Source organism: Liolophura sinensis, chromosome 1, assembly GCF_032854445.1.
Source record: "Liolophura sinensis isolate JHLJ2023 chromosome 1, CUHK_Ljap_v2, whole genome shotgun sequence".
Classification (NCBI taxonomy): Eukaryota; Metazoa; Mollusca; class Polyplacophora; order Chitonida; family Chitonidae; genus Liolophura; species Liolophura sinensis.
The window spans coordinates 14,434,250-14,461,918 of NC_088295.1; the positions used below are offsets into that span (position 1 = coordinate 14,434,250).

The window sequence follows — 27,669 nt, forward strand, 5'->3', positions numbered from 1 at the left end:
GGCATGTGGGTGAATTTCTATTGTATACTCCAGGCAATCTGGTTTTCTCCATCCATATCTGTGTCAGCATTAACATATCATTTATTTACTTATTTGATTGGAGTTTTACGCAGTGCTGAAGAATATTTTACTTACACGACAGCAGCCTTTATTATGGTGGAAGGAAACAGAGAAGAGCCTGGGGAAATCCCACAACAATTCACAGTTTGCTGGCAGCCCTTCCCCCCTACAACCAGAGATGAAGCTAGTATGACAGCAGCCTCCATTATGGTGGGAGGAAACAGAGACGAGCCTGCAGAAAACCCACAACCATCCAGAGTTTGCCGGCAGTCCTTCCCATGTACGACCAGAGATGTAGGCTAGCATGAGGAGGATTTTAACTCACATCAATCGCCCTAGTGAGAGGCTCCCAAGTTATGGTGCTGCACTAGCACACAACCACTTGGGCACAGAGGCCCCCATGTCAACATATCAGCATCGTAAGTGGATACATGTACTTATAAGGCTATAAACATCAATCAGTAAGCTGCATCTTCTTGCTTGTTGCTTCAACCTTGTTAAACAAGGGTATTTCAGAATTAAAAATTAAATCAAGTCAAAATTCACAATAGCTGTAACATAGCCCAGAAGTCAATGTTTTTGGGGCTCAGGACCCAGGTTAAAGGAATGGCCATTCTTAAATGATGGCAGTAACATTACTGATCGATCAAGCTGATTGTCTCCGCTAGAATTTAAGACCTGACATTACAAATTCCTGACACCAAGACCAAAATGTGACCTCAAGAAAAAAGTGAAACATTTCAGTTTTGTTCACTTTACAGATGTTTATGGCAAATTTGTTTACTTATCATTAATTCTTCACTTACAAAATGGCAGTCAATTTCATGGGTGAAGGAAGCTGGAATCCCACAGTGAGGGTAAACTGATAATCTTTGGCAAGTTACTAACAATTTTGTCAGTTAAATTTTATCAAGTACATTTACTTATCTTGTGCATCAAGAAAAACCTTATACAAATGACAGCTTGAACCTAGTACTGGAGAATTTGTGTGCACAACTGAGAAATGACATTCCCAGTAGCCATCTCTAGCCTCCTACAATCCAGCCTACTTCCTAATCTTTTTAAGACGCTTGACAACAATCATTCAATTCCATCCCTAATACAGTTATAACTGAACAAAGAACATCACAAGGAAGTCTTAGATTTAATCAAACTCTAATTGTCTTTAATGTTTATGATTTTGATGCATACATGAAGCATACAGGATAGGTACAACATCTACCTTATTTGAAACAACTAGATTTGAAGCCACTTTGAAGTCTTTGCTGGAATGGCAAAAGATAGATTCAAGATAAACTAATACTGTTTTTCACCAATGGCAAATTTACTGCTCTGATATAAGGAATTAAGGAATCTGACATTCTGCAATATCACTGCAACATCAAACCATCATTACATATGAAATGAAAATGGAAAGATATACATTGTATATATAACTACATGTATATGTACCACAAGAGTCATTCAAATCCATCAAAAATTACAAACTTCAGGAAAATAGTTATTGTATTTCAGATCACATGTGTCTCATTGCTTTCATTGCACAACCTTTTTACGTGTTCATTGCAAGCTTACTATATACAATTTTATATACATTCAATAGAAATCACATACATTCAGACATCAAATCGGTACAAGGGCTCTTCAGGGTATAATATGAACCACTGCATACATAATACACAAATGTCTTCACTTCAACTACATCTTCAATAGAATTACTTATCACAAAGCATCAACCAAATACACTAAGCTTTGAATCTGTGTGATACAGACAAGTCCTAACTGTAAAACATCCAGCCTAACACTCTGATCTACTGACAGACACTCAGCTGTCTTGTACCGGAGATATGACGTCACAGGTCTATAGAAATGGTAACAACTAACACATGTGTACTCTGGGACATAATAGGGAAGGATATGGAGCTTTATAACTGAGCCACCCGACTTGAGTGCATTAATGTTCTTTATCAAGAGAGAAATCTGTGAAGCACGTGGCATCAACCATTGACTTTCTGCAAAGCTGTTGATCAATGAACATTACACATGCAAGGCTGATGATGGGAATGCTTGCTGATCTTGTATCTCACAATTTCCAGAAACACAACTTTACATTACACAAAATGTGCTCCATATTCCTCTATACTATATTCTAGGTTGACACATTACACTCACAAACACATCACAAAACCTGGGACCAATTGGATCATGGAGATAAACAATTTACTACAGATAACAACATCACAATAGTTACAATCTATGTAAATAATATATGATGAATGTTGACTGTTACCCCGAAAAATGTATAACAAATGAATGTACAACACAGTATCTTGAAATGATATGACATACTGAACTACTCCTGTCTTATGAAGTAGATTTTTCTCATATGGTAACTTGCATTAACAAAATGACCACGAGTACACAGAGTTTGCATGTCGTGCACATGTTATATGCTATTTGCAATTACTTCATTACACACAATGTTGCATAAATTAAGCCCACGTTAATAATAAGCCATATAGATTGATGTGAAGACTAGATCAGTGTCTACAGAGTGCACATCATCAGTGACACACAAATGGTTCTGCAGCTTTTTAGAGAAGCCTAGGCAAGACATGAAAAGTAAATTTACCACAAAATGTGATCTGCTGGTAACCTTTCTATGATTATCATAAACCACATTTACACATCAGTGGTTAGAATGTACCTACACAGTATACATGGTACCAGTATGGTAACCACAAACACAAAGCATGTATGTACCTAAATCAGGTAAATGTATTTCCTACGCACAGAATACAACTTCAAGTAATGTAACAATACAAGCTGCATCACCTAACATTACAACAAACATTAGCACTTCAGATGCATGATGCATATTTATGTATGTATGTATTTACCTACAAAACTCAAAAAGGAATGTAATTGCTTTAAATAATTCATAAATCATAAAATGAAGTGTTTCTACAGGGATATCCAACATCATGTCTGGCATTTCTACTGACACTGGAATGAGTCAGATGAAAACTTAAAACACCCTCACAATGAAAACTATGGACTTCAGAAAACTTTATTTTGAATACCACCACAACAGACCTGTTATGATAATATACTTCAACAACAAACTCTTAAACCAATAAACAAGAGATTCAAATATTTATACCTAAATCTTCACGCTATTCACTAGTGAACAGACTTTATAATAAAATTAAACATGCTACAGATAACTTGTGATTTCTGTATTCAATTTGTATAAAAATTATCATATATACAGACAATATGAATACAGATATATGTATGAACTATGGATGGTAACATTACTTGTATGTAAGTGTCAATAACAAAAGATAAATAAACAGTAAAATACTACAATTTCTTTTGTAGGTACATGTACAATGTATTAAAAGATGTGGCTGGAAAGCACTTATTCCTGGATACTGAATCACAACTACAAGTGGAATGCTGACCAAAAACAGTGATATCCTACATATAATTAGTTATATAGCAATATACTTAAACATACATTAACATAAACTACAATTAATTTCAACAAAATATACACTTATGTGTACAATGAATTACATGTATGCTTCACATATACAGATATGTATATATATAGCTTAATGGCCATAGCCCGTGTGCTGTAGTTGCATAAGCCTTGCTTGTCAGAAGTTGTACATACTCCACATGGTCTGGGCAATTACCTGTAATTTAAAGCTCGTTCAGGGAGGTATAAGTGTCAACGTCTTAGCCTCATCTTGTGAGGCTTTGGAGTTGAGGAACACCCAGGTAATAAAATATTATCCATGTTCACTAAAGTGGTGAGTTGTATTGAAATAAATACATTACCATAAAAGTCCAATTCCCAGAACAATCAAAGGAAGATAAAGGTATGAACTAAGTACATGGATTCATATTAACAAATACCTATACTATCATTCAATCTTTCCGATCGTGAAAACTTCCCAATCCTGCTCCACATTACTTCTTCATGCACCACAGGAAATGTCAATGGATAATTTCATACAAAGGTACTAAACCTGCTGAAAAAAAAAACTGATCATAATCTTTGTACTACTGAATAAAACAGCTTTTGAAGCATCTGCATGTAAGTGTAGAACAAGGGAAGGCATTCCAGTTACCCGTTTAGTCCTCCAGATAGCTATTATAGGTAAATATGGTGCCTTATAACCTAAAATATAAAAATTAACGTACTCTTCATTTTGAATATTTTCTGATAAATTAAAATTAAGTAATACAATTTATGATATTTTATGTATCAATAAATGGGTTTCTCATTTTTTTCATATCTTCTCTTGATTTGCTCTTGCATACCTCAGCTGCTAATTTTTCCACAATTGGAATAATACACTGCAGTTCAACTTTTACAACAGGTATATTTTATGTACATCATTTTCCTGGATCTGCAGTTCCAGACAGGAATACATTTCACAAACAAACTATGCATGTCATGTCACATCAGTTACACTGGACAAATGTACAAAGTACTTTCATACGCGCTTATACGACACTTTACAGCCTCTTTCAAAAACAAAATACAAAACTACGTAAAATAAAACCAACACAAATGAACACTAGCAGCACTTCCTTCTTGTGAACTGTTTGAAATGATGGCCCAGTTTTCAGAATTCCACTGATACTGAATATTTCTTAAGACAGCCAGCTTTAACATATGATCTTAAACATAATCACAATTAAATCTGCACCACAAAACTGTCTCTACTCACAAAGATTATACAACCGACCAAAAACTGGCCAACTATCATTCTGTCAAATTAAGCCTTTTCTTTCCCCACCTACATGTAAGTCAGTTTTACATAGTAACTGACAAAGTAACCTGTTGACAGCCTAAATCTTCTGTGCTATAATCTAATTATCAAGCCTCATGTAAAAGTCATAACACTACACAGATGACTCCTTCAGACAAGCAGAGCTCTTGGCCACCTCGACAGGTCGTGCTGACCTGTGGTTGTTGTATCTCAGGTAGGCGTAGTGCCTCTGAGGCTGGTAGCGAGGGAAGCGCTCCAAATTCTCCTGGTAGCGGTCTAGTGACTGTGTTTCGCCAACAAACTGCTGAGGGGAGATAACTCTAGCATAGTTGACAACCCTATGGCCGGCTGAGGCCTCTTGCACCAGGTGGTGCTGGTGAATCCTATCAGGCCTGCTGTGAGCTACATCACGCTCAGCTCGTCTATCAACTCTCTCTATAGTGTGGAACTTAGGGTTGTTGTTGTTGTTATTGTAGCCTCCATTCTTTGAATAGGTCTCATCTGAAAGTAAAAAAAAATCTGTTTTGCCTCAAAATATTACTAAAAAGCATACAAAAAAAATATCATAACTGTAATAATGTACTTTCAAACAGCATTTTTTTCTGTAGTGTTTCTGTAGTGTTTACACTTACCTGGTCGGAGAATGTCATGTGACTTGCTCCTTGGGGTTGGTCTGTAAGTGGTCCCCTGTTCTGGGTTGTGAGAGTGGCCACCAGCTCGTCGGCGCCTCTCATCTGGTAGAGGTGCAGGGGACTGGACTCTCTCTGTGGGTGGCAGACTTAAGGGTCTCTCAGAGGGACTTCCAGAACTTGGAGAACGACTGGAAGAGCTACCTGAACCAGGTGAGCGCAGAAGTGGGACGCCTGGGCTCAAAGGTCTGCTTGACGAATGTTCCCTAGGTAAGGCGACGTACAGCTGGACAGGTCTGTCAGGACTACTGAACTGCTGGTCAACATTAAACGTGACTGAGTGGTTTGGAGGTAGGTGAGGTTTACGTGGGTCTATTGGTGGTTTGGTGGTGAGGATTCCTTTAGACCATTTGTTGTTGTTGTTGTTGGCAGCTACAGGGGAAACTGGTGTACAGGGTTCACTCCTTTGATTTTCCTTTATGCTGGAAGGTGAGGTGTCGGTGGGATTTCTGGTCTGCCTGAGAGCCTGAGGAGGCATGGAGTAATGTCTCTGCATGGGGGGAGAGTCTGGAGGGGGCTGAGCCCTTGGCGTCGATGGGGTGCTTGGGGGTTTCTTTCTGCTCAACCCTGGTGATATGGCCTTATCAGAGGCACGGGACTTGGTGGGTGACCCTGGTGGGGAAACAAAGCGCCCCAGGGTGGCAGGGTCCACAAGGTCCTCAAGCCTATACACCCAGTGGTTGCCTTGCTGTAACTCCTGACTCCGGTTGTGGGCCTGACTTCGCCGCTGGTAAAACAACAGGTAGGCCGCTTTGGTCACCACCTCAGACTCCTGCATGGGTGTCACTTTGGAGTCATCGAAGGAGTACCACTTATCGTCCACTGGATTCTTACAGAAAGCTGCAATTAAATAGCTTATCTTTAATACATGAAAATACAAATGATCAATTCTTTCCTGTTGCCAACATAATTAACCCTAAAATTTCAACCTCAGAATATCAAAATATTGGTGATCCAAACATTTCCATTTCCCACAGAAAGAGTCGTCTCCCTTGACCTACCTGTGTAGTGACCGCCGCACATATCTCCATAGTGGTTACACACTGCAAACAGGTCATAAATCTCGGCAGTGGAGCCACCCAGTAAGGCCATCTGCTTGGTGGGTGACCTGTGACCATTTGGGGTCTTCCCGGACGGACTCTCATCACAGTATCTAGTGTTATTGTTGATGGTTCTCTGGACAACATGAGGAGCCATGTTTAACCCTGTCACCGGGAAGTTCACCAGTGTGTTCAGCTTATTTCTCTTCATTCCAACCTGTTTGGGTGAACAGAGCAAACTGCATTAACCTGTCATACATGTATGCACAGGGTAGAAACATTCAAATCCATGAACATTACTACATCTGTTAAACAACAAACAAAACATCAAAAGGTGATGTATTTTAACTAGGTCTTAAGCTATTTCACATTTCTTGGTAGAAAAAGAATAAGGTCATGATCTTAAATTAAAGTCCGAGTGCATAAATGACATAAGGTATCTTAGCTAAAAAATACACATTAAAATTTAAGTTGTGTTATATGCTATCGTAAGCATTTTCACTTATATGACACAGAGTATACATGTGAGCAATTAAAAGCTGGCAGATCTAAGTGGAAACAGACAAACCTCCTGGCTTAGAGCCATACAAGATTCTAACACCTGGCCTCAAAAATCAAAGAATGTTATCTGCTATTCCTTCCAACACTGAAGTAGCATGGGTTGAAAAATCTAGCAATGAACACCTATTACATATTGGATGTCTCACCTGCTTAAACCTCTTCAAATGCACGACAAAAACATCTGGCAGTGACCACAACCCTAACTTCTTCATGGTTCCCTGCTGTTGTTTCTTACAGTACGGACACAGCCAGGCATCTTCTCCACATAGCTAATTAGCGAAAGAAATTCAATTTTATTTCATGGTTCAACTATGACAGAAAAAACTTACCCATTTAGCCAGATGGCCAAATCAGAAAATGACAGTATATCCTCCAGTTTGAATAGGAGATTTCTGTTCTTGGTTAACACTATCCTTAAGAATGTATGTATTCTTTAGAATCTTTACCACTGAGCCACCTACTACCCAAGCTTGTAGATGCAGAAAACACTTGCACTGACAATGAATCACAGTGATGAATATTATTGAAGTGAAATTATTGTAGACACTACTGAGAATTGGACATAAAGTTTAGAATGGGTGAACCTTTTCCTCTTGTGTGTAAAGCTGGAAACATTCCTCGAGGGAGGCTCCTGCTGGTTTCTGCTGGGCCTGTCTGACCTGGTAGACACTCGAGTGCTCTTCAACTCTGTCCTCATCACACACAACCAACCTGCACATAACAAGGTTACAAAATGTCATTCTCCAACATACCTTACACAGGGGCTCAATTCCGAATAAACCTTAGGTTGAGTCTACAATCGGCAATGACAGCCACATAACCTTACTTATAAGGATTCATCTTCATAAACCTCAACAATATCATCTTTCTAAAAGCGATATAAAAGTAGATAAACAGATCACTAGCAAATGGAGAAATAGGTAATTGTTAACTGATAGACAAAGGTGCAGTTAACCGAACTATCTCTCATACATTTCGACATGAACTGGTAGATTATGTCATCCAGATAAGTCCAGATATTATTTCACAAATAAAGATTGTCTTCCAACTTGTCTCCTACAGGTACATAAATTGAAAATGAATGAAGCATAAAGTGCCAGCCAGATGATTCCTTGCATGCCAATCAGATTATGATAATTATCAAAACTACAAAACATCAATAACAGCACAAATGCCAAGATGGTTCTTTCACAAAACAAGTTATTACTCACCCCTCCTTTCTATTTGCATCCCACTCCACCACAAGCTTCAGATGGGCTGGGCCATATCCTTGTTTATTTGAGGTGTAAAACGACAGTGCCCTGCAAACAGGTACACAAAATAAGTCAACAAATATACAGACAGTCTGAACAACAAATACATTAAAGTTTCACACAACACTGAATAGTAGATACAACAACTAAATACAGGTACACTGACTAACAGTAAGATGTCTGATGATATAGACTAACATTACTCAAAGGGCAAAAGGAACAATAAAGAAAAAAAAAAGAAACAAAAAAACAAAAACAAAAACAAAACAAAAAAAAAGAAACAAAACAAAAAAAAGAAAAGAAACGATAACAGGGGATCACAGTTTGCTGCAACCCACACTGGTATGTAGACTTTATGGAAATTAAATCTGATCACATTTCATTATTCATTTATTTGATTGATGTTTTGCTCAACCATTTTCACTAAAACATTTATATTTTCACTGATATCATGGCGGTCATTATTGTACATGGAGGAAAATCTGATGGAGTGCCTGAAGTAAAGCAGCAACCTCCACCAGTCACCTGGCAAACTGTTGGAGTCCTATCTCATTACGAAGAAACCAAACACATAATACTCTATAAAGCTGTATGGTAGATAGCATACACACTCATGTATGTGGCACTTCATGCGAGCAGTACAATGAATGAAATAATAGATATACAGGTAAACTGTACACGCATGCTGCTGATGGAAAATTTCTTTCCATATAAGTGTCTATGGATGTTTGGTTACAAGTCATCATTACTGACCTATCAACTGTTTCCATGTATAGGGGCAAATCCACGTCTGGGTTCAAATAGCACTTCCCTGGGATACCGTCTACAACTCTCAGACGGAACAATACATTCAGCCTCTGAAAGGGCAAAGACAGATTATAGAGCTAATTTACATATACTATTAAAAGAACTGAAGTGCCCCTAATGACCTAATATTTCGTCCACAAAAGTGAATTTTTAGAACTCTCAGCATCAGGAACAATGGGCAAGTTAGTCATGGATGAAATTTATGGTCATTTAGGATATTTAATGTTTCTATGTCAACACATGGAGATGTATAGAATCAGGACGAACGAGGCAAATATTAATTTCAATAATAATCCTCATACTTGATCAGCTTAGATCATTTTACACGTAAAATTTAAATGTATTTCTGATATAAATAATACACAAAAGTGCACAGTTGTTCTCAACAAATACAACAAACACAAGAAAACAATTGTCGACAAACCACATGTAAATGTTAATTTCCCCCCCCCCCCAAAAAAAAAACAACAGCCCTGAAGATGAATCATGAAAGGGCTGGAGAGATAAATCTGCCTTACATGTGACTGCGCTAGCAATCCCTCTGCCAGATCATCAGCCATGTGCTTCAATATCTGAGTCTGCAGCTCTTTGAAGTTCAAATCCCGGGGCACTTGCATGACTTGAGGGCTACAGAACCTGTAACTGAACATGCAAACAGAATAATCAGCCATGGGTAAATGACAGCCGATAGTGTGCCGCTCTTGGCTGGGGACATTTCCATCTCTAACAACAATCAGCAAGTGTACACAAAACATGTAAAGGTTACACCAACCAATTCTATTGAAAACTTTAACTGCATTATCTTTGTTTACAGAAAGCAGGCCAATGATTTTTACTTTTCTGATCACATGCAACTGTAGAGTGTACATTAATAATCAGAATAAAGTCAAAATAAGGTTGACATATTTCAGGGGTGTTTTGGTTTCTAATATAACTTGGATTTCTAGATTATTTACACTTCCATGTACATACATGTATCTCTATGCCAATCAGCTAATTTATTAATATGTTTTAATGTTTAATGAGAATTACTAGTAATATGAATTTTGACACTTGTAACCCTTTCTGATAAATAAATTTACGACTCATGACAGAAGTGATCTAAACTTTGAAATATTAAAAAGACAAGTTTCTTACTAAAAGATGTATGTCACCTTAATTCTCACCAATGTGAAGTTAATCAATCAGACAATTATTTATGCAAATCACAAAACAAAACACTGCTGCTTCCAAACAGTGACTAAAAGAGATACATCCACTGTTAGGACTAACTATACTATCAATATGTACTTCGTGGAATGTCATCTGATTGGCTCTATAGTCATGTACATCAATTTGTTTAAAGAAGGAAGAGACAGATTACAGGTAATCCTGTAGAAATATGTGCAGGATACAATAAGAGAGACCTGGTTAAATTCTTCTACTGTTCTCAAACATAAAGGGACCAGTGTGCAGACAGGGGCAACAACATAAAATTGCTTTGTGAACAAACAGAGAATTTCAGACAAAAAATGTCAAAAGACAAGGCCTAATGCACGTATAAGGTAATGCTTTATGGATCCAGTGACACACTTCCTAAATGGTTATAATGGGACTATCATGATTTGTACTGACTATAAACACCTTAGTACAGGTACTGGGACAACATATTTAACCACAGGAATGCAATCTACATAGCTGAGATACACCTCCATGATAATGAAGGGCTAACATTATTACAGACCAGTTCAGTGCGCCACAGGCATGACAAACAGCTCAACTACTGGTTCCACATACTTAACATGCACATGAACATCATCATTATATATTGGCTTGACACACATGAAAACTCCTTTGTACACCTGGGTTTTATTAGCCAGTTGAATCAATCTGTGACATCACTGAGGTAATACCTATCTTTATACACAAACAAATGTCTTGCTAATGGTTGTTAATGCAGTTCAGTGTGTTGTAAGTAATGGTACATGAGAGTGAAGCCAGCAGTGCTCAGAGTTTGAGTGCACATTAATTCTGGCATGAATGTCCTAACATCATGTAATGATAAGCCAAAATAAGTGTGTAAGTATACGCCGCTGACTTTTTTCAAGGAAGCCATGTCCATTAGTGTTTTTTCCCCCCATGAGGAACAATAAAAATGTGTGAATTCCATAAAATCTTCAAGAAACAAAAACTATAAAGAAGATAGGTAAAAAATATGACATGAAAACAAGAAAGCAAAGCAAAGGAAAAAATGCTATTTTAGCCCAAAAATGTTATTTTTCATTTCTTGATGAATAACAACTGTATGTCAAATGTGGTTAAAAATATCAAGAGATAGCAAACAACTCACTAACTCAGATGAAAATTGATTGCAGGCTGAGCAGTAACGTGATTGCCTGCAAATTACTGGATCTGATCTTGCCGATCCAGAGAGCTAGTGGACTGGGAAAGTCAAAGGCACACTATCTCCCCAGACAGGAACAGACTGCCCTTCATATCCCACAGAGACGGTCAGATCACATGGCTTTAGTCTAAAGCAATCACAAGCAAAATCTCTAGATAAATGCCAATCTGACCTGTAATAGTCTGCAATTTTGATAGGCTAGGCTTGTTTTTAAAGCTTGTCTTCCTGGTAAAGCAGTCTCACAGCCTGCTGGTCAGATGGTCAGAGCCGCCTAAGGGCTCCTTCTGACTGCTGACAAATAACTATCCACTACTGCTGACCCACTGCCCGCAGCTGGACACACTATCTAACTAAACCAATTACTGCTAGGAAGCCTGTTAGAAAAGCCCTGACCATAATCACCATGATGCAAGTACACAATAGCAACATGATCATAGTCTGGCAGCATTAACAGAGTTCTACTCACCATCGAGACGGGCTGGTGATTTTCTCCACATTGACAAAGATGATTTGGATGAAGGAGGTCTGGTACTGTTCTGGGTGAATGATGGGCAACATTTCCACAGCATACACGGTCTCTGACTCGGGGATGTCAGACAATGGTTGATGATCTCCATAAGTATTCCTGAAGCCATCATCATAGATCTGAGCAAGCACCAGCTGTAAGAGAAAACATGAAAATAGCATTGGACAGCACAACTAATCCAAATGATTATGTGGGCTACAATATAGCAAAGGTGCAGAGGAACAACTGAAATTGTCAAAACACTTTGTACTCCACTTTTGTTTAATACTTCACTCAAGATTATTCCAACTATTAACAACCACGATTTAATTAAAAGTGTAGCTAATGAATGTTGTTTGTGCACTGCACACATATTTGCTAGAGAAATTCACTCTGTCAGGTTCCTTACAGTGGAAAATGGTATCTTTATTTAAATGTATCACCCTAGTCACAATTTCCATACATTTGTATTACACTGGTTATCCTCTCATGATCACCAGTTTTGTGGGCATGGCACTGTGCTGAACTATAAACTATCCCTAACAATTTTGAAAAGGGATCTTTTTTGTGGATCTGATGCCACCCTGTGAGCTATGGAAAAACTTGACAATGAATGAACAAAAAGCTATTTGTTTTGAGTTGAGGATGGGGGTGGTGGGGTCTTGGAACTGTTGCACTGATTCTTGACCCTATGCCAAGTTGCTGCTGTTTCCCAGAGACAGCAAGATGGTGAGCCATGCAATGTCCACCGTGATTGCCAGAGCCGTCCATCATCCCAGGCTAGGTCCAAAGGGTATAATTATCTCCTTCACAAAGTCACTACAGATGGGGATTATCAATATTATCCCTCGGTCCAGCTCACACACACGTAGTCACAGACTCTCATTCACCATATAACAGTTTCCCTTTCATAGACAACAGATGCATGTGTATCTAATAAAAGATGCAGATGGGTTATGCTGACAATAAGTACCCTACCAGTTTGAGCAGTCAGAATAACGGGTACATAAACAGTGCACTAGTATGTCCATGTCCTAAACAGGACTTCAATGGCCATAACCTTGTCCGAAATAGAAGAAACAACCCAAAACTCGAACCTGATCTGTAACTTGCCATGTAGATGTACCAAGTTCCAATCCCAATATGATAAGTCATTTGAAAAAGAAAATGTGTGATGACGTACACATGGACTGATTGAAAAGGGTGAAAATCTGTGTTCCTCACCTGCTCCTATGATAGGTGGGCAACTAATATTATAACATAGTACCATCCATAAGAACATCTAGTAACTCTAGCATGGCAGATGATAGGAGTTCTCTAAAAGCATCAACAAAAGAGTTTTAGTTTGATCCTAGACAACTTTACATGTGCCACTGTATTTATTAAACTATTTATCTGATTGTTGTTTAATGCCATAGTCAAAAGCTTTTTCATTTATACAATGGAAGTCAGTTTCATCATATATCTAAAAGTGAGAGCTTGGGAATGCAATGTGCCATTATGAGAACATGGGTCACACTGGTGTTATGCATCATAACTCTAACCACCCTGACTCAGCTTGTATGTCACTGCTTCAAAAAAGAAGCAACAGGGGGCGGAAAGCGTGATGTCATGCCAAGTGTTAATCAAATATGATACCTAACCTAAATTTATAGTGAGAATATGTAAATAAGTAAGTGTCTCCATTTTCCCTCTGGAGTTTACCCCAGACATGTCGTGATATACTGCCACACCTACAGTCACCCAGATGTCAAAACCTCATTAGTGTAAGTGTCTGAACAAAAATTGTCTGCTTTTGCTTTCTACACTGTTCTCGTCTGCCAAAAACCCAGGGGAAGTCTAAAATCTAGGTTTCCAACCAGACCTTGTCAAGTTGAAAAAACAATCCTGATTACTGATCAATGTAACAATCATCTCAAGCCTCAATGCCTAACATTCCTAGACATTCAAACATGACTGATGTGCATATAAAAGTTACATTCATATCCTGGACAAAAAAAGCTTTATTGTTAACGATAATGGATAATTTCCATGTACATGCAACACTTCCATGCATTGCTTTTGTTGAGAGAGTCTTTAAAGCCTTCTCTACATACACCTATACATGTATATGGTCTCCTATCATTACTATTTATTGGCTTCTGTACAAATGACAGAAGCTTTAAACAGCATTAATTTCCTGATGCCGCTGTAAAAGTTAAATACCTAGTTTTCCAGTATTTCAGACTTTATCACAACTGCAAGTGTGCACGAACATCAATATTTATATAAGAGGGTCATACATGTAACAACAACTGAGCAATGCTGAAAAACAACCCAGCATATTGTACATATTTGTACAGAATACTTCGCCGAGGCTGCATGTATGTATTATAAGAGAGATAAAATAATAAATCTGCTTTGAATTTGAGAAAATCTGAAACATGAGCGTCAGTAACGTCTTACAGTGACAGTAAAATGTCCCATATTGAAACAACTAACCTATAAACTATTTAATCATCTATGTATTTTACTGATGTTGTATGCCCTACTCAAAAGTGAAGCTTTTATTGTACATATACATACAAAAATGTAATTTATGTACGTGTATGTCAAGTGTGTAACAAAGTAACTCCTTTCCTCATGTTTGTCCTGGACTTACTGTAATTCCTTTAAGGAAAGTTATTGGGGGACATCATGATATGAACTACATGTAAAGCTATTTTACAAATAAATGCTAGATGGAGACAATATGGTGCCCCTAGGCTTGAGAAATGGTTACAGGTATGTAATTGTATAGTAAAAGAGTAAACAACCAAAAAAACAAGCATTCCATGAATTAATTATAGTGACTACACAAAAAAGTACAGGAAGGTATGCTGACAGTAATCTGTGACCATTGGAGCGTAGCATCCAGAAATAAATCAAGCAAGGAATATAGAACTGACCTCACCTCCACTGAAAAACAGTCGTGCATTTTGAAGTAGGTCAAGAAAGCGTGTTATCATGTGTTTGTATTTAAGTCAGTGACAGGAACCTCGTGGTGAATTGCCTCTTCAGGTATCTCAGAGAGGTGCATGCAGGCTATGCTGTTTTCTGACATAGTTACCCGTGATAATGTATCCTAGCCAGGTGTTAGTCACAAACATTTAACATTAAACCAAGGAGAGTGTCAACCAGGGCCAAGCAGGGAAATACCTAAGCAAGTACTTGTCAAAACCAGCTTTGTACCCTGAATATAAAAACTAAATTGACTGTACGTACATTCAGACAAACCAGGACAACATATATAAATTTGCTTTTTTATACACTTATGGGCCCTTTAGACACAAAATGACTTCACCTCAAAACCAGAGTGATATGATTTAAAAAGTGTAATGTTGACAGCATTTTTATTAATCCGGGTCATTAGCCTTCAAGCACTGAGTAACTTCATGAAGATCAAAAAAGTACATGTAATTTTAACCAGCAGTGATGTCACTGTATATACATGCACGGGCATTTCACAAGTCTACATATCCACAACACTCTCTACTTGAACATGTTCAGACGATTAGTAAAAAATTCTTCGGTATAACCCAATCCCCCAATCCCGTCACAAAATAGAGGTGGATGGTAGAGAATTTATTTTTGACGGGGGGGGGGGGGGGGGGGGGGGAGCTAATAAAAGAGACATTGAAAGAAATATAAAGAAATTCCATCAAAAGTCCATTAAAAAGTTTCGTGTAAGGCCTGTTCTGTTCTAACAAACATATTTTTATATGTCCTCCTTATTTGTCATATTCTGAAGATCGCTCTACCCAGTCATGTCACTGAGGACATCCTCACTGTTTTCACAGGAATCTTTCTTGATAGCTTCAGGAGTCCTTCAGGGTATTACATATATACATATCCGTCTGTTGTATTTCTACATTCAGGTTTGTTAAATCTTCTGGGTGACGACAAGTTTAGAGAGGTTGTGCAATGTAACAGATATAGACCTTAAACAAATCAAATCTGGTACAAGAAAAAAAAATGTTAAGGTCACAGCATTAGTTGCAAGGTAGTGAGTCAGTCCACATCCTAGTATGTGAAGCCCACCTGTGTCGCTAAGGACCACGTAAGCCAGGTGATAGGACAGGTAGATGATGTGAACAAAGCAGTATTAGTCACTAAGGTCAGAATACCCCACCACTTCACCTACAACATACCATACACTCACTTATCTACCTATACAAATATAGGTTTGTACAGGTATCCCCTAACTCTACTATTTAGGCTTGTCTAGCTTGAAGACAAACATATGCTGTACTGAGCACAGAATATCTTTTTATAGGTTATATTGCCAGATGATAACAATGCTGTCACTTCATCAGTTCACTGCAAGACTGTTATTTTTTTATACTTATGAACTTAACAACACTTATATCCCTGATATATTTCTTGAGTATATATATACACAGGGCCTAATCTGGCCCCAGAAGGGCAGGGGGTGGAGCCACAGGTGAAGGGCACCTCAATCTTGAATATTTCGATTCTCAGTTGACCTCCACCCCACATGCACACCACAACACGTACCTAGCCTGAAAATTAAGTCTAAGGATGGCTTGTATTTATTGATATGTGGAGAACTCTGCCACCCCGGATGACATGTGCATCTAATCATCACATTGTATCATAGCTACCCCAAGTCATCATTAAGAAGTTGTTTGTTGCAAAGTAAATTGAAAGTAATTCCCGGCCCGCATAATCTGAATGCTAATTCAATTATCCCGGGTCCAATTTTCATCACCTGCTTCAGGGTATACATTTCTGATTTTAAATGCTCTTTAAAAACATTGTTGTTTTCATAACCAAGTTCTTTCACCCTGAAGTCAAACACTCCTTTTTGATTCTGGATCCAACATTAAATTTGAGTAAATTTACGAACTTTAAAACTAAACAAGCGAAGATGAAAGGCGCCCATTACTTTTGCCACAAAGAAATTATATTCACCAACAATAATGTGGCGAATGGCTAGCCGAAGCCTAGCGACTAAGTAGATAATCCGAGTCTTATAATGAATTCGGGATGTTTCTTTCTTTTTCTTTGTTTCTTTTTTTTTTCTGACGCAAAGGTCACTTTGAGGCAACGACAGCGTCCAGTAATTGGACGCTGAGAAGGGCTGGATTAGGCCCTCATACATATTCAAATTTACAATTATCCTGATTTATATACCTACCCTTGACTCTGGAATATTGGTGTCAGAAGCCAAGGTTCTCCTCAAGTCTTTCACATAGTCAGTCACATTGCACTGCAGGCCAATTTTCACTTGCTTAGGTCTTGCGTCTGCATACACGATAGTGACATACACAGGGCGGAGCACCTTTTGTGGGAGTGGCAGTGAGACGCAGAGGTACGGGTCAAACGTATTACTCTGTCTCTGACAGTTCAAACAGGTGAGGGAAGATCTGTACAAGGCCTGGAACAAATCACTCACAAAACTCTTACTGAAGGCTGTAGCTTCTTCTGCCAAGTCTTCATCTCTCCTTGGAGACTGGTTCTGAAATAACACAATAAATGCACATTAAAAGTTATAAGATGTATAAGGATCATCAAAACTTGAAGAAACATGACACTTGTACACTCAGAAAAGGTAGTTAACACACATAATATAGTTTCAAGTGTGTGGAAATGAAAACAAAAATGTAATAACCTTTATACCCATTGTGCCATTAGGCTAAGTGACACATAAATAACAAATATTGGTAACAACAGAGAATAGTGAGTACTTCTTGCTGTTCTGTCCATTCGACTGCCAGTCAAATAAGGAGCCCTACAGTGGTGTATTATGACGTAGATGTATCATGTAGGGATGTAATAACCATGATAAACCATACACTGTTTACATAATGACTACATATTTTTAACTTTTCCGACGGAACACTACAAATTTGCAACACCAGCATAGAATAGGAAATATTTAGTATTAAAAAATACAAAAAATGAAGATGATGAAATGAAAAACACATCAAACCTCACAAAGAAATGCTTTGCATTCACAAAAAAAACCCCAAAAACAAACAATAAACAAAGAAATCCTTGATAATATCAAAAACATATGGATAACAACAGTGCTGGCTGCAGTTTTCCCTGAATGTCTGCTCATGTTGATGAACAATTAGTGGACTTGTCCGGGGTCATCCATGTCAAAGTCACACGCAAGTCACACACAGCATGGCATTGTTTCTTAACCTGAACAGATCCACCCTTCAGGCAGCCTCAGGAACATGTGAGTGATGTTAAGAGATGTGAACAACAACATGATGTACATGTGCACATGTATGTAACAGAAGCCCAGCCAGATATAAGGGCAGTTTCTCAATGAAAAGTAATCCCTCAACAGACAATGTGGCATAATGCGTAAGTTTAGAAACAAGAGAAAACATAAATGAATGGAGAACAAAGCAGAGCCTGTTCAAATGCGGACAGTATAAACGGAAGATTCACGTAACATAGCTGCATACAAACACAGGAGACAGAAGAGCCTTTTACAACACTGGGATTGCGTGGGAGGTCATTCAGACACGTCAGAAAACATTACAAGCTGCGAGAGATGCACAAAGCTAGCAACATATTCATTACACAAGCTTCTTTGATAGCCAAACACTTTAACAGGTTATAGACATACCTGTACATACAACACACTTGCATGGCAAAAATAACATCCTCAATTTATACACACCCAGATATAAACAAATTTTAGGGGGGAAAAAGTCTTTTAATACAACATGAATGAAAACTGTGAATTGAGTGTAAAGACTGATCTAAACTGAAACCTTTTACGTTTCATGGGTTCTCATATATATCGCCACGATATGGTCACAATATTGCTGAAGTGGTGTTAAGTTGTAATCATTCACTCTCATACAAAAGTATCATGTATAAATACATTATAAACATACTTGTACAATCAATAATTTATTTCATTTCATCGTAATCAAGAATATTTCACACACGACCAGTAGGAGGAAACTGAGCAGAGGCCAGGGGAACCCACGCCCATCTGCAGGTCTCTGTTGGACCTTCTCACATAGGGTCAGTTATGTACAATGTATGACAATAATGTCATGATATATGTACACTGTAGCAACTTGTCTCACACAGTCCAAGTTTTAGGCTTACAGCAAGGACAGAAAATCACAGCTGGTGAACATAATCTTTTAAACCTTTAAGTTGGCCTGAATCAACAACCTGTTACTTGTTTGGCCTCAAACTAATATTTCATACAAGACAACAGCATTGTTCTCCTCATAGCTGTTACAGAAGCTTCAAACAGCTGATTGCAAAACCAAATAAGATGAATACAACACAAACAGTACATCAAAGCCTAAATGGAAAATGAGAATGCCGTATGAAAAATACAGGTAACAAATATGAAGAAAAAAATTCTGAAATCTGCCCCTTAAAACGTACATGTTTCCACTGAAGACAAATAACAATACATGGCTTCACAAGATGAATACAAAACTTCATGTAGTCACCCATGCTTTTACCATTCCATGAGACTGATCACAAATGAGTTTGTGTAGTGTAATGGGGGCAATGGTAGTTATAGGGTATTGACCCCAAGCTGACCCCTTTCCACAAAGCGTACATAATTTCACAGTCTGCTGATTTAATTAAAAACACACTAACAGGAGGTCATGGTTGATGAGCTTATCCTTCCCCAGGTAATGCCTTAACTACAATGAATGAGAGAGCAGACCAGTGAGTGTGAACACATTCCCCACATTTATGGGTGATTACAATTCTGCCCTACACATCTTCATGTAGTGTTATAATAACTACCCAAACTTTTCTCCTATGTAAAATGATGCACTCTCACAAAGTTTTCATATAAAGAGTAAACAGAGGGAGCAGACCAGTGAGTGTGAACACATTCCCCACAGAAAACCATGTATGGGTGATTACAATTCTGCCCTACACATCTTCATGTAGTGTTACAATAACTACCCAAACTTTTCTCCTATGTAAAATGATGCACTCTCACAAAGTTTTCATATAAAGAGTTAACAGAGGAAGTAGCCCTATGGGCTACACAATGTACATGTATAGACCTACTGAATGATAACAACAACCTTAAATTTTTGTAATATAACAACTACATGACACACATGTTTACAAACTTGTACATGTGTCTATTTCAAAATATCACAATTCAATACTTCTGTCCAAAATTCCAACATGAATAAATTCAGTCTGGTCATGTAAATGTGTATTTTAGATTCAATAACACTGTCCTTATGTAAGTGAATAAAGTGCATCTTCATAATTACATGTCACTGTAAGGAAGAAAGCAGCATCCCACATATTAGGGTTAAAATACCTGTACCCTAAATGATGACAAATTTCGTTCATGACTAGCTTGTCCATTTTTCCTGATTATGAGAGTTCTATTGCTTTTAGAAAGGTGTTTTGTGGTTTGTTTGGAACATGGAATTATATTCTACTGGGAAATCTTAAGTTTCAGCACCATAAGTAGTATGTTGTGACATTTCTTTGCCTCTAAAAATGTACTTTTGTCGGGGAAATTTGAGGTCATTTAGGGTAGGTCTACTGTTTCATATGTGTGCAACACAATACTGTGATGATAGCTTAATAGTTGACCACTGAAGATTAGAATAACATGAATCCTTGAAACACCTTTTTATCTATACAGGTATAGACATGTGCATGTATTAACCTACATACAGACGTCACATGTATACAAACAGGTTTGTTATGTAATGCGACTACAGCTCGTCTGGCCCGACAGTCTTGTCCTTAATCTTCATTCATGCATACATGCACTATTTGTCCATGTTTTCGAATATGTTGAGTTGATAGTCTCACAACAGGAAAACAGATGAATCAGATTTTGAGTCACATTCATACCTTTTGGCATGTTCAACAAATATTACTTACATAAAACCATATATTTTAGGATTTGTTTAATTTACATGAATATACACAGGTTTATTGAAATGAACTTCTTTATATCATGACAGATGTGTAAAACAATTCACTTCAAAAAACATACAAAAAACACAAACAAGCCCATAGTACATTAAATCTTGACAATCACACCCAGATCATAGAAATATACATGTACATAGAGCAGTATGTACATCGTACAGGTACATATGAGAGGAAGCTCCTGGTAGTAATAGTATCTTCCTGCACACTATATGACCACTCTGTCCAGGCAAAACTGAACACATATCTTGAGCTGAGCATAATCTTGATGGATGTGGTGACTACAATCCAGGTTTGTTTGAACATTCAATACTATTCAATACTATTACCCGTTGGAGATCACATCTACATGCTACATCATATGTACATGTACATGTAATGCTCATGAGACAACACACTTGGTTTATTGAACATAGACAGCTAATTGAGACGTTGATACATTGAAGGCTGTTACATTGAATTACATGATTTCATGCCCGTAATTAGATTAACATATACTGGTCATGTCCTCTCGTTGGTACTCTAGAGACAGCAACTGTAATATCATAATATTAATTCTGACTAATGCATCAGTCTTGTTACACATGACACAGTGGTCTGGGATAAGTGGGTAATATCCACCAAACAGTGTCTACCTGTGTACAGGAAGTTGTTCAACGATTTCCTGATGGATAAGTCTAACATGTCTATCCTATCAGTCCATACATCTAACCTCAAGTCACACACACACTTAACCCCCTACAGGTACCAATGTACATGTACATCAGCATCAACTTGATCAATATCAGCTGACCAGTTGACTGTATCAACAAAGAAATCTACATCCCATTAACAACAGGAAGTTGATTACCCCTTACCTACAGGTAAAATCAACAAATCCCCCAAGAAAAACTGAACTATTAAACTGAGCGGTCAAACTCACAAGTACCATATACATGTATATAGATAAAGATGTATCAGTACATGCAATGATATCTAGGGCAAGTACTTAACATGCGCAATACATAGTTATACATCAAAGTTTTTTACATCATTTTTGCATTCCAAGAATTCACTAACAGTAGATGCATAAAAATCATCTGTCTTCATGTAAATGCATAAATCTGTACACTACATGCACAAATGCATACAGTTGCTGCCAAAGAAAAACTACATACAATGCCACCAATTGCCAGAGGTACATGAAATACGAATATATTCTTGTACACTGTATGTAACTACATGCACAATCATAGGTTTCTGTAAAGCAATCACTCAGTGCTGAATGCTCAGTACATTGCCTGTACATGTACTACAGTGTTATAATTATGGCTGAATTTATTACATTTACCTGACACAATGTTCTTTCTTTACGAGTTTAATTTTTACCATAAACATTAATTCTGCTTTCATGGGTACATATTGTTATGTATGAGAGGTATTATAGTCAATGTCCATACATGGTGTATTTGGATGTGATGGCTACAAGCAGATAGCCGATATGGTCCACGAGGATCTGATAGCACTGATCTGTGCTGATGTCAAACAAACTTGGATCAGCGTTGTTTGTTCATCAGCGGGGTGAAGATTGATTGACCAGGGCAGCAGGCTAGCCAACCTCACAGCTTATCCCTCCAAGGTCATCAATAGTTAGATGTACACAGAAAAGTATATTGACGTTTGCGCGCTACTTTCTCATATAAAGCAGAATCCACTGCACTGATTTCGGTACCAACAGAAAATCATAAATTTTAATACATAACAACTTCTTTCATTTAACTTGTTGAACAACAAATACAGCTACTGTAATGCTTCAATCTGCTCATGTGTTTACAAGGTGTTTATTGAAGCATATTCTGACGACGTTATTTGGTGTACAATGACAAAATTATACCTTTAGTGAAGCCTAGAACCATAGTAGTTTCGTCTCCAAATTCAAATTAAAAATGTGCATAAAGTGCCCTGAAAGTTACTCTTTCATATGCAAAAAGGTTGAGGAATTAAGGTATACATATACATATCTTTTATACTGTTTATACATACATTTGAACTAGTACACACTTACATGATGTAGACTTGCACATGTATACAACATTCTTCTAGTCCATACCCAATACTACATTCAACATACATACAAGTATTGAAGGTAACATAAAACCATTACACATCAATGCAGAACTTGCAAAACTCATTCCCGCCTATATCAAGACAGTCCAAAGCTGTGAACTGATTTGTTTTTCCTTTTATCACGTTACAATTATCAGTATACATGTGCTCATAAAACTAATATGAAGTAGGCACACACAGCAACGTCACACAAGAAGACGATACGTTCTACTGTCTGGGTAGCTCCTCTTCGAAGGGAAACTTTTACAATGATACACGTAATATCAAACATTTGAATGTATGCTTTTTAAAGTATTATTGTGACTTTCCTAGCCCAACTAAGGTGTAGTTGTAACACCAACAATGACTCAACAAAGTGTAGATGAAGCAGGGCTTCAAAGGGCAGTTGATGGGTTTCAAGGGAGTACTAAGCTTTAGCCATGAGAAGGTTCAGCTTGACTAATGCAGTTGGAAGGATCTTTGTCATGTTGATTGACTGGCGCATCTTCCTGGTCAGAGTTAACTGGTCTCTCAGGGCATCTGCCTCGTCTCTGTATGTGCATAAACACTCATCAGGAGTCAGCGGCACACACAGCCATACATCCCAAACAAGGCTCTGAATAATATGTACATACAACACACACAGGCTGCCAACCATACAACAAAGGACTTAACAGGCTGAATGTATTTGTCACCCAACTTATGAATACCTGAAATGTTGAGCTGATGATTACATGTATGTTCACATGATACATGCCTGCTGCATAATAACTACTGTATTACAGTATATGTATGTCATGTGCCTGTACTTTGTACCATAGTGAAAAAAGACATATTAGCACAAAGCCAGATCTGTTTCTTTCACAACCCTTTAACAGCCATGTACATAGGTATAACCCAAGCAGAAAGTATTATGGTGTTATGTCAGAAAATGATAATTTGGAAACAACAGTTTTTGACCACAAGCAAAAACTGCGAAGTACACCAATATTATGAGTACTTGATTTTCATTTCACTTTCGCAACTGTATGCATACATGTACTTCAATTTAAAGAAATTACAAGTACCAAAGAAAACAGAATTTTCGTGAACATGTGCTACAAATACAATTATGCACAGACATGAAATTGGACTGTACATATTATACTATAAACTGACATGTAACAATGGAAATATCACAACAAAAAAGAACATATACATGTGAAAAGAAATAGACCAAACTTTTAATTGTACGTGTAAAATTGCTACTATGCTATTATAAATAAACCCATTCTAGACAACATACAAAAATCAAAGCTTATTATGTTAATCTGGATAACAATCTAATTTCATATAGCTGGATATTTTTTCATTTGGAAAAAAATAAACCCACACAGTAACATGCACCTATCTCGGAATTGAGGATTATGCCCACAGGGTACAATTAACAATGCTGGTAAGAGAGCAGGTAGGGACCATATTATGTCTGGACATGGTTCACTGCATTTGAGGTACAAAGGTAAACAATTGTTACAAATTGTAGGCCTGCACGGCTTGCTATGAAAGTCACACTATGTAAGCAACTACCATGTTGAAGCACTGGCAATGTCAACAAGATCTGACAGCGCAAGAGTACTTGTGGTTGGCAACTGTCAACTTGACCTTACCCCAGGTGTTAACACAAATCCAGAGAGAACAGGTCACTTTGGACCAATACATACCTACAGTACATGTGCACAAATAATTACCCTCATTCACCACTGACATATTAACAGTTACAACCATTGAAAATTCATCTACGGGTGTGTTATAGTTGCAAACAGTACATACAAGTACTTGATAAAAAAAATGTTGAACAAATTGTTAAACATCAATCGTGATCTTGAATGGAGAATAAATATACATTTTACATGTAACCTCACTGTCTGCAGTGGAGGTCAATAACAAGCTGCTTTAACCCGAGGACACATCCACTAAACTTTTTTACAAAGATGTCATCCTACAGGACTACAATACGGTGTTACAACATGAAGGGAAAATTCTGTCCATAAGTTTCAAGAAACTAAATCTGAAAATGGTCGACTCACTCTGAGCAGTAAAGGTACACACTCCGCACAACTTAATAATGTGACAATCTGAATCCAATATGTAAATTGTGAACAACAAGGCCTACTTTTGGAATTATTAAGCAGTGAAGCCGAATCCTGTTAAAATTTACATGTTCTTAAGATGATATTTTCACCATCTTGTCATCACAAAAAAATCAGTAAATGCCAACATGTCCATGGTCTTGAAAACCTAATTCCAAATTTCAAGTCTTGCATATGTTTGCTACATGTACATATAGGTAATAAAGTTGGGAGACACAGTATTTGGATGGGGTATCTGTTCCAGGTTCTGTATTATACCATAAATATACAGCAGAATACTAATAATTGGAGATGAAAGGTATATACCAGTAGTGAAACACTGTGCAATTGCAGAGTCAACTGGTCAAACCAAAATGGAAAATGCGTTTTTGTATGCGATTGTAGCACTTGATAAATCACACATGACAGATCGAATGACAAATGGCATCATGTGCATGCATCTTTATAAACAGCAAATAACATAACATATTCAAAGCCCTGACTAAGCTGCATTTGTCTAGTCCCCTAGCAATCTTCAAAATATTTTTAGATTTTAATCAAACAAGTCAATTTAAACAGATTTATAAGCTTGAAAGTGCATTACACTGCAGATTAAATCTTACAATCATGTTTAACTTATATATGTAAATCTCTGTACAGCTTCAGTTTCATGCGCATGTACATATACACATGTAAGTAATAATGCATGCTCAAATATGTAAATATCCTTGATTTAAATTCACAAGGGATGTTTGCATGAGAGGATTGTCCTTACTATTAACTGAAAGACCCATTAATTTCTTAATGTAAGGTTATGTAACATGAGTTTTAATGAGCCAGGACAATACCTTTACTATAAGAAGTGACAACTACTTCACCTTGTCACCACCTGCAGATATATAATCCTGACCCTTTATACTGTATTACTCTGCTTCGACGTTAAACACATTTCAGCACCCCAGCAGAGCACCACATAAGGAAGTTTAAGGTATATGAATGTAAAACCTCGCCAAAACAAGCCACCTTAAGTATTTTCAATTATATACATGTATAACATGTCTTATCCATGTATTGTACATGGCTGTAATTAGTCTTTCATCATTATGTCAACTGTCAACCTGTCAAGTCAGAACCACAAAACACACAAGCCATAGTGTGTACTAATATTACTTGTACACGTACCAGATATGCACAACATGGACTGGTACCGAAGCGCATCAATGATAATACCAACCCACCAAAGAACTTCAAAGGTATGTATTGCCTTGTTTTGTTACCTTTTGACACAATAAGAATTATGAATATATAAGGTTACAGTAAAACAATATTAAACAAATGAAAACACATCAATACAATGCCACAGAGCAAAACAAGCATGTCATAAAAAGTACCATAATAATACGCACCTTATTTGCTTTGTACTTCTTCTTTGCCACTGTGTTCAGGTCCTCATGCATTTTATCCAGAAGCCACAGTAAAAACTCTTGAGCATCATGTTGAGAATATCCTTGATACTGATTGTTATATTTCCCAACAACATTTTTGAAGTGATTAGAAACATCAGATGTGTACCTGTTAGTCCACAAACTATGGACTAGGTAAGCCATTTGTTCTAGAACTTCTCCTTTTGTTCCAAATTTCTTAGAATTGCTTTTGTTGTGGTGGGCCAGGTCTGCTTTGTATTGTTCCCTAATGAAATACTCTGTGAGTGCATCAGTATGGCTTAAGCACTGCAGAATTGCATTCATAAAACAGGTATTTCCATGGTTTCTCAGTCCTACTGTACCTGGCGTTACACCGCCTTTTAGTTTAATTATTCGCTGTGTTAGAAGAGGTCTGTTACCAGACCTAATGAAGTCATCATCATTGCCGTGATCATGTCGGGTAAAATTAGTCTTGTGGGCTGACTGCTTCGTCTCACCTGGCATCGATTCGCTGTGTTTACTTTTTCGCCGTAAAGTCGGTGTGACTATAGCACGAACGTTGTAGCTATTCTCGCTATCCGATCCGTTCTGGACATTAGAATTCACTGTACGTCTCACCATTTTCATCACAGAATGTTTCATAGCCTTAAAGGACGGTCTTTTGTATTTTTTCTTCCTTTCTAAAGTAGAAATACCTTCTCTCTCAGCAACGTTTTCAATGTACTCTGAGCGACCGGCGGATCCACTGAGGTGAGCACTTCGGCTAACTTTGCGATGTAACGGTGAAAGGCGTTGATGGCCGTAGTTAATCCCATCTTCGTCTTCATCGAGTAAATCTCCTTCTGAGGATGACCGTTGTCTTCCTCCAGGTATAGTTTCAGACATGTTATGGACTAGAACAGCGCTTACGTTACAGTGTGGCCGCACAAACTAATTGTGTCAGTGCTCACACCTGCCTCCGCCAACCTTCCTGCCATGTTATGCTGCGGAATTGTGGGATCAAAGCAGA

General features: G+C 37.6%; 1 protein-coding gene across 2 annotated transcripts; it reads right to left on the reverse strand.

Moving 5' to 3' along the window:
* Window positions 1-1,224: 1,224 nt before the first annotated feature.
* On the reverse strand, window positions 1,225-27,636 carry LOC135467074 (ubiquitin carboxyl-terminal hydrolase 43-like). 2 transcript variants are annotated; one of them, XM_064744845.1, is made up of 11 exons: window positions 26,643-27,636; window positions 17,268-17,588; window positions 12,050-12,243; window positions 9,719-9,836; window positions 9,147-9,250; window positions 8,352-8,441; window positions 7,725-7,851; window positions 7,287-7,409; window positions 6,541-6,796; window positions 5,483-6,379; window positions 1,225-5,351 (listed from the first exon to the last, which is right to left on the reverse strand). In XM_064744845.1, exons 1-11 carry the CDS (start codon window positions 27,543-27,545, stop codon window positions 4,984-4,986), a joined length of 3,501 nt encoding a protein of 1,166 aa, XP_064600915.1. In that variant the 5' UTR covers window positions 27,546-27,636; the 3' UTR covers window positions 1,225-4,983. The 2 variants fall into 2 exon arrangements, with proteins under 2 accessions (XP_064600915.1, XP_064600907.1); XM_064744837.1 differs by having other exon boundaries at window positions 9,719-9,842.
* Window positions 27,637-27,669: the final 33 nt, after the last annotated feature.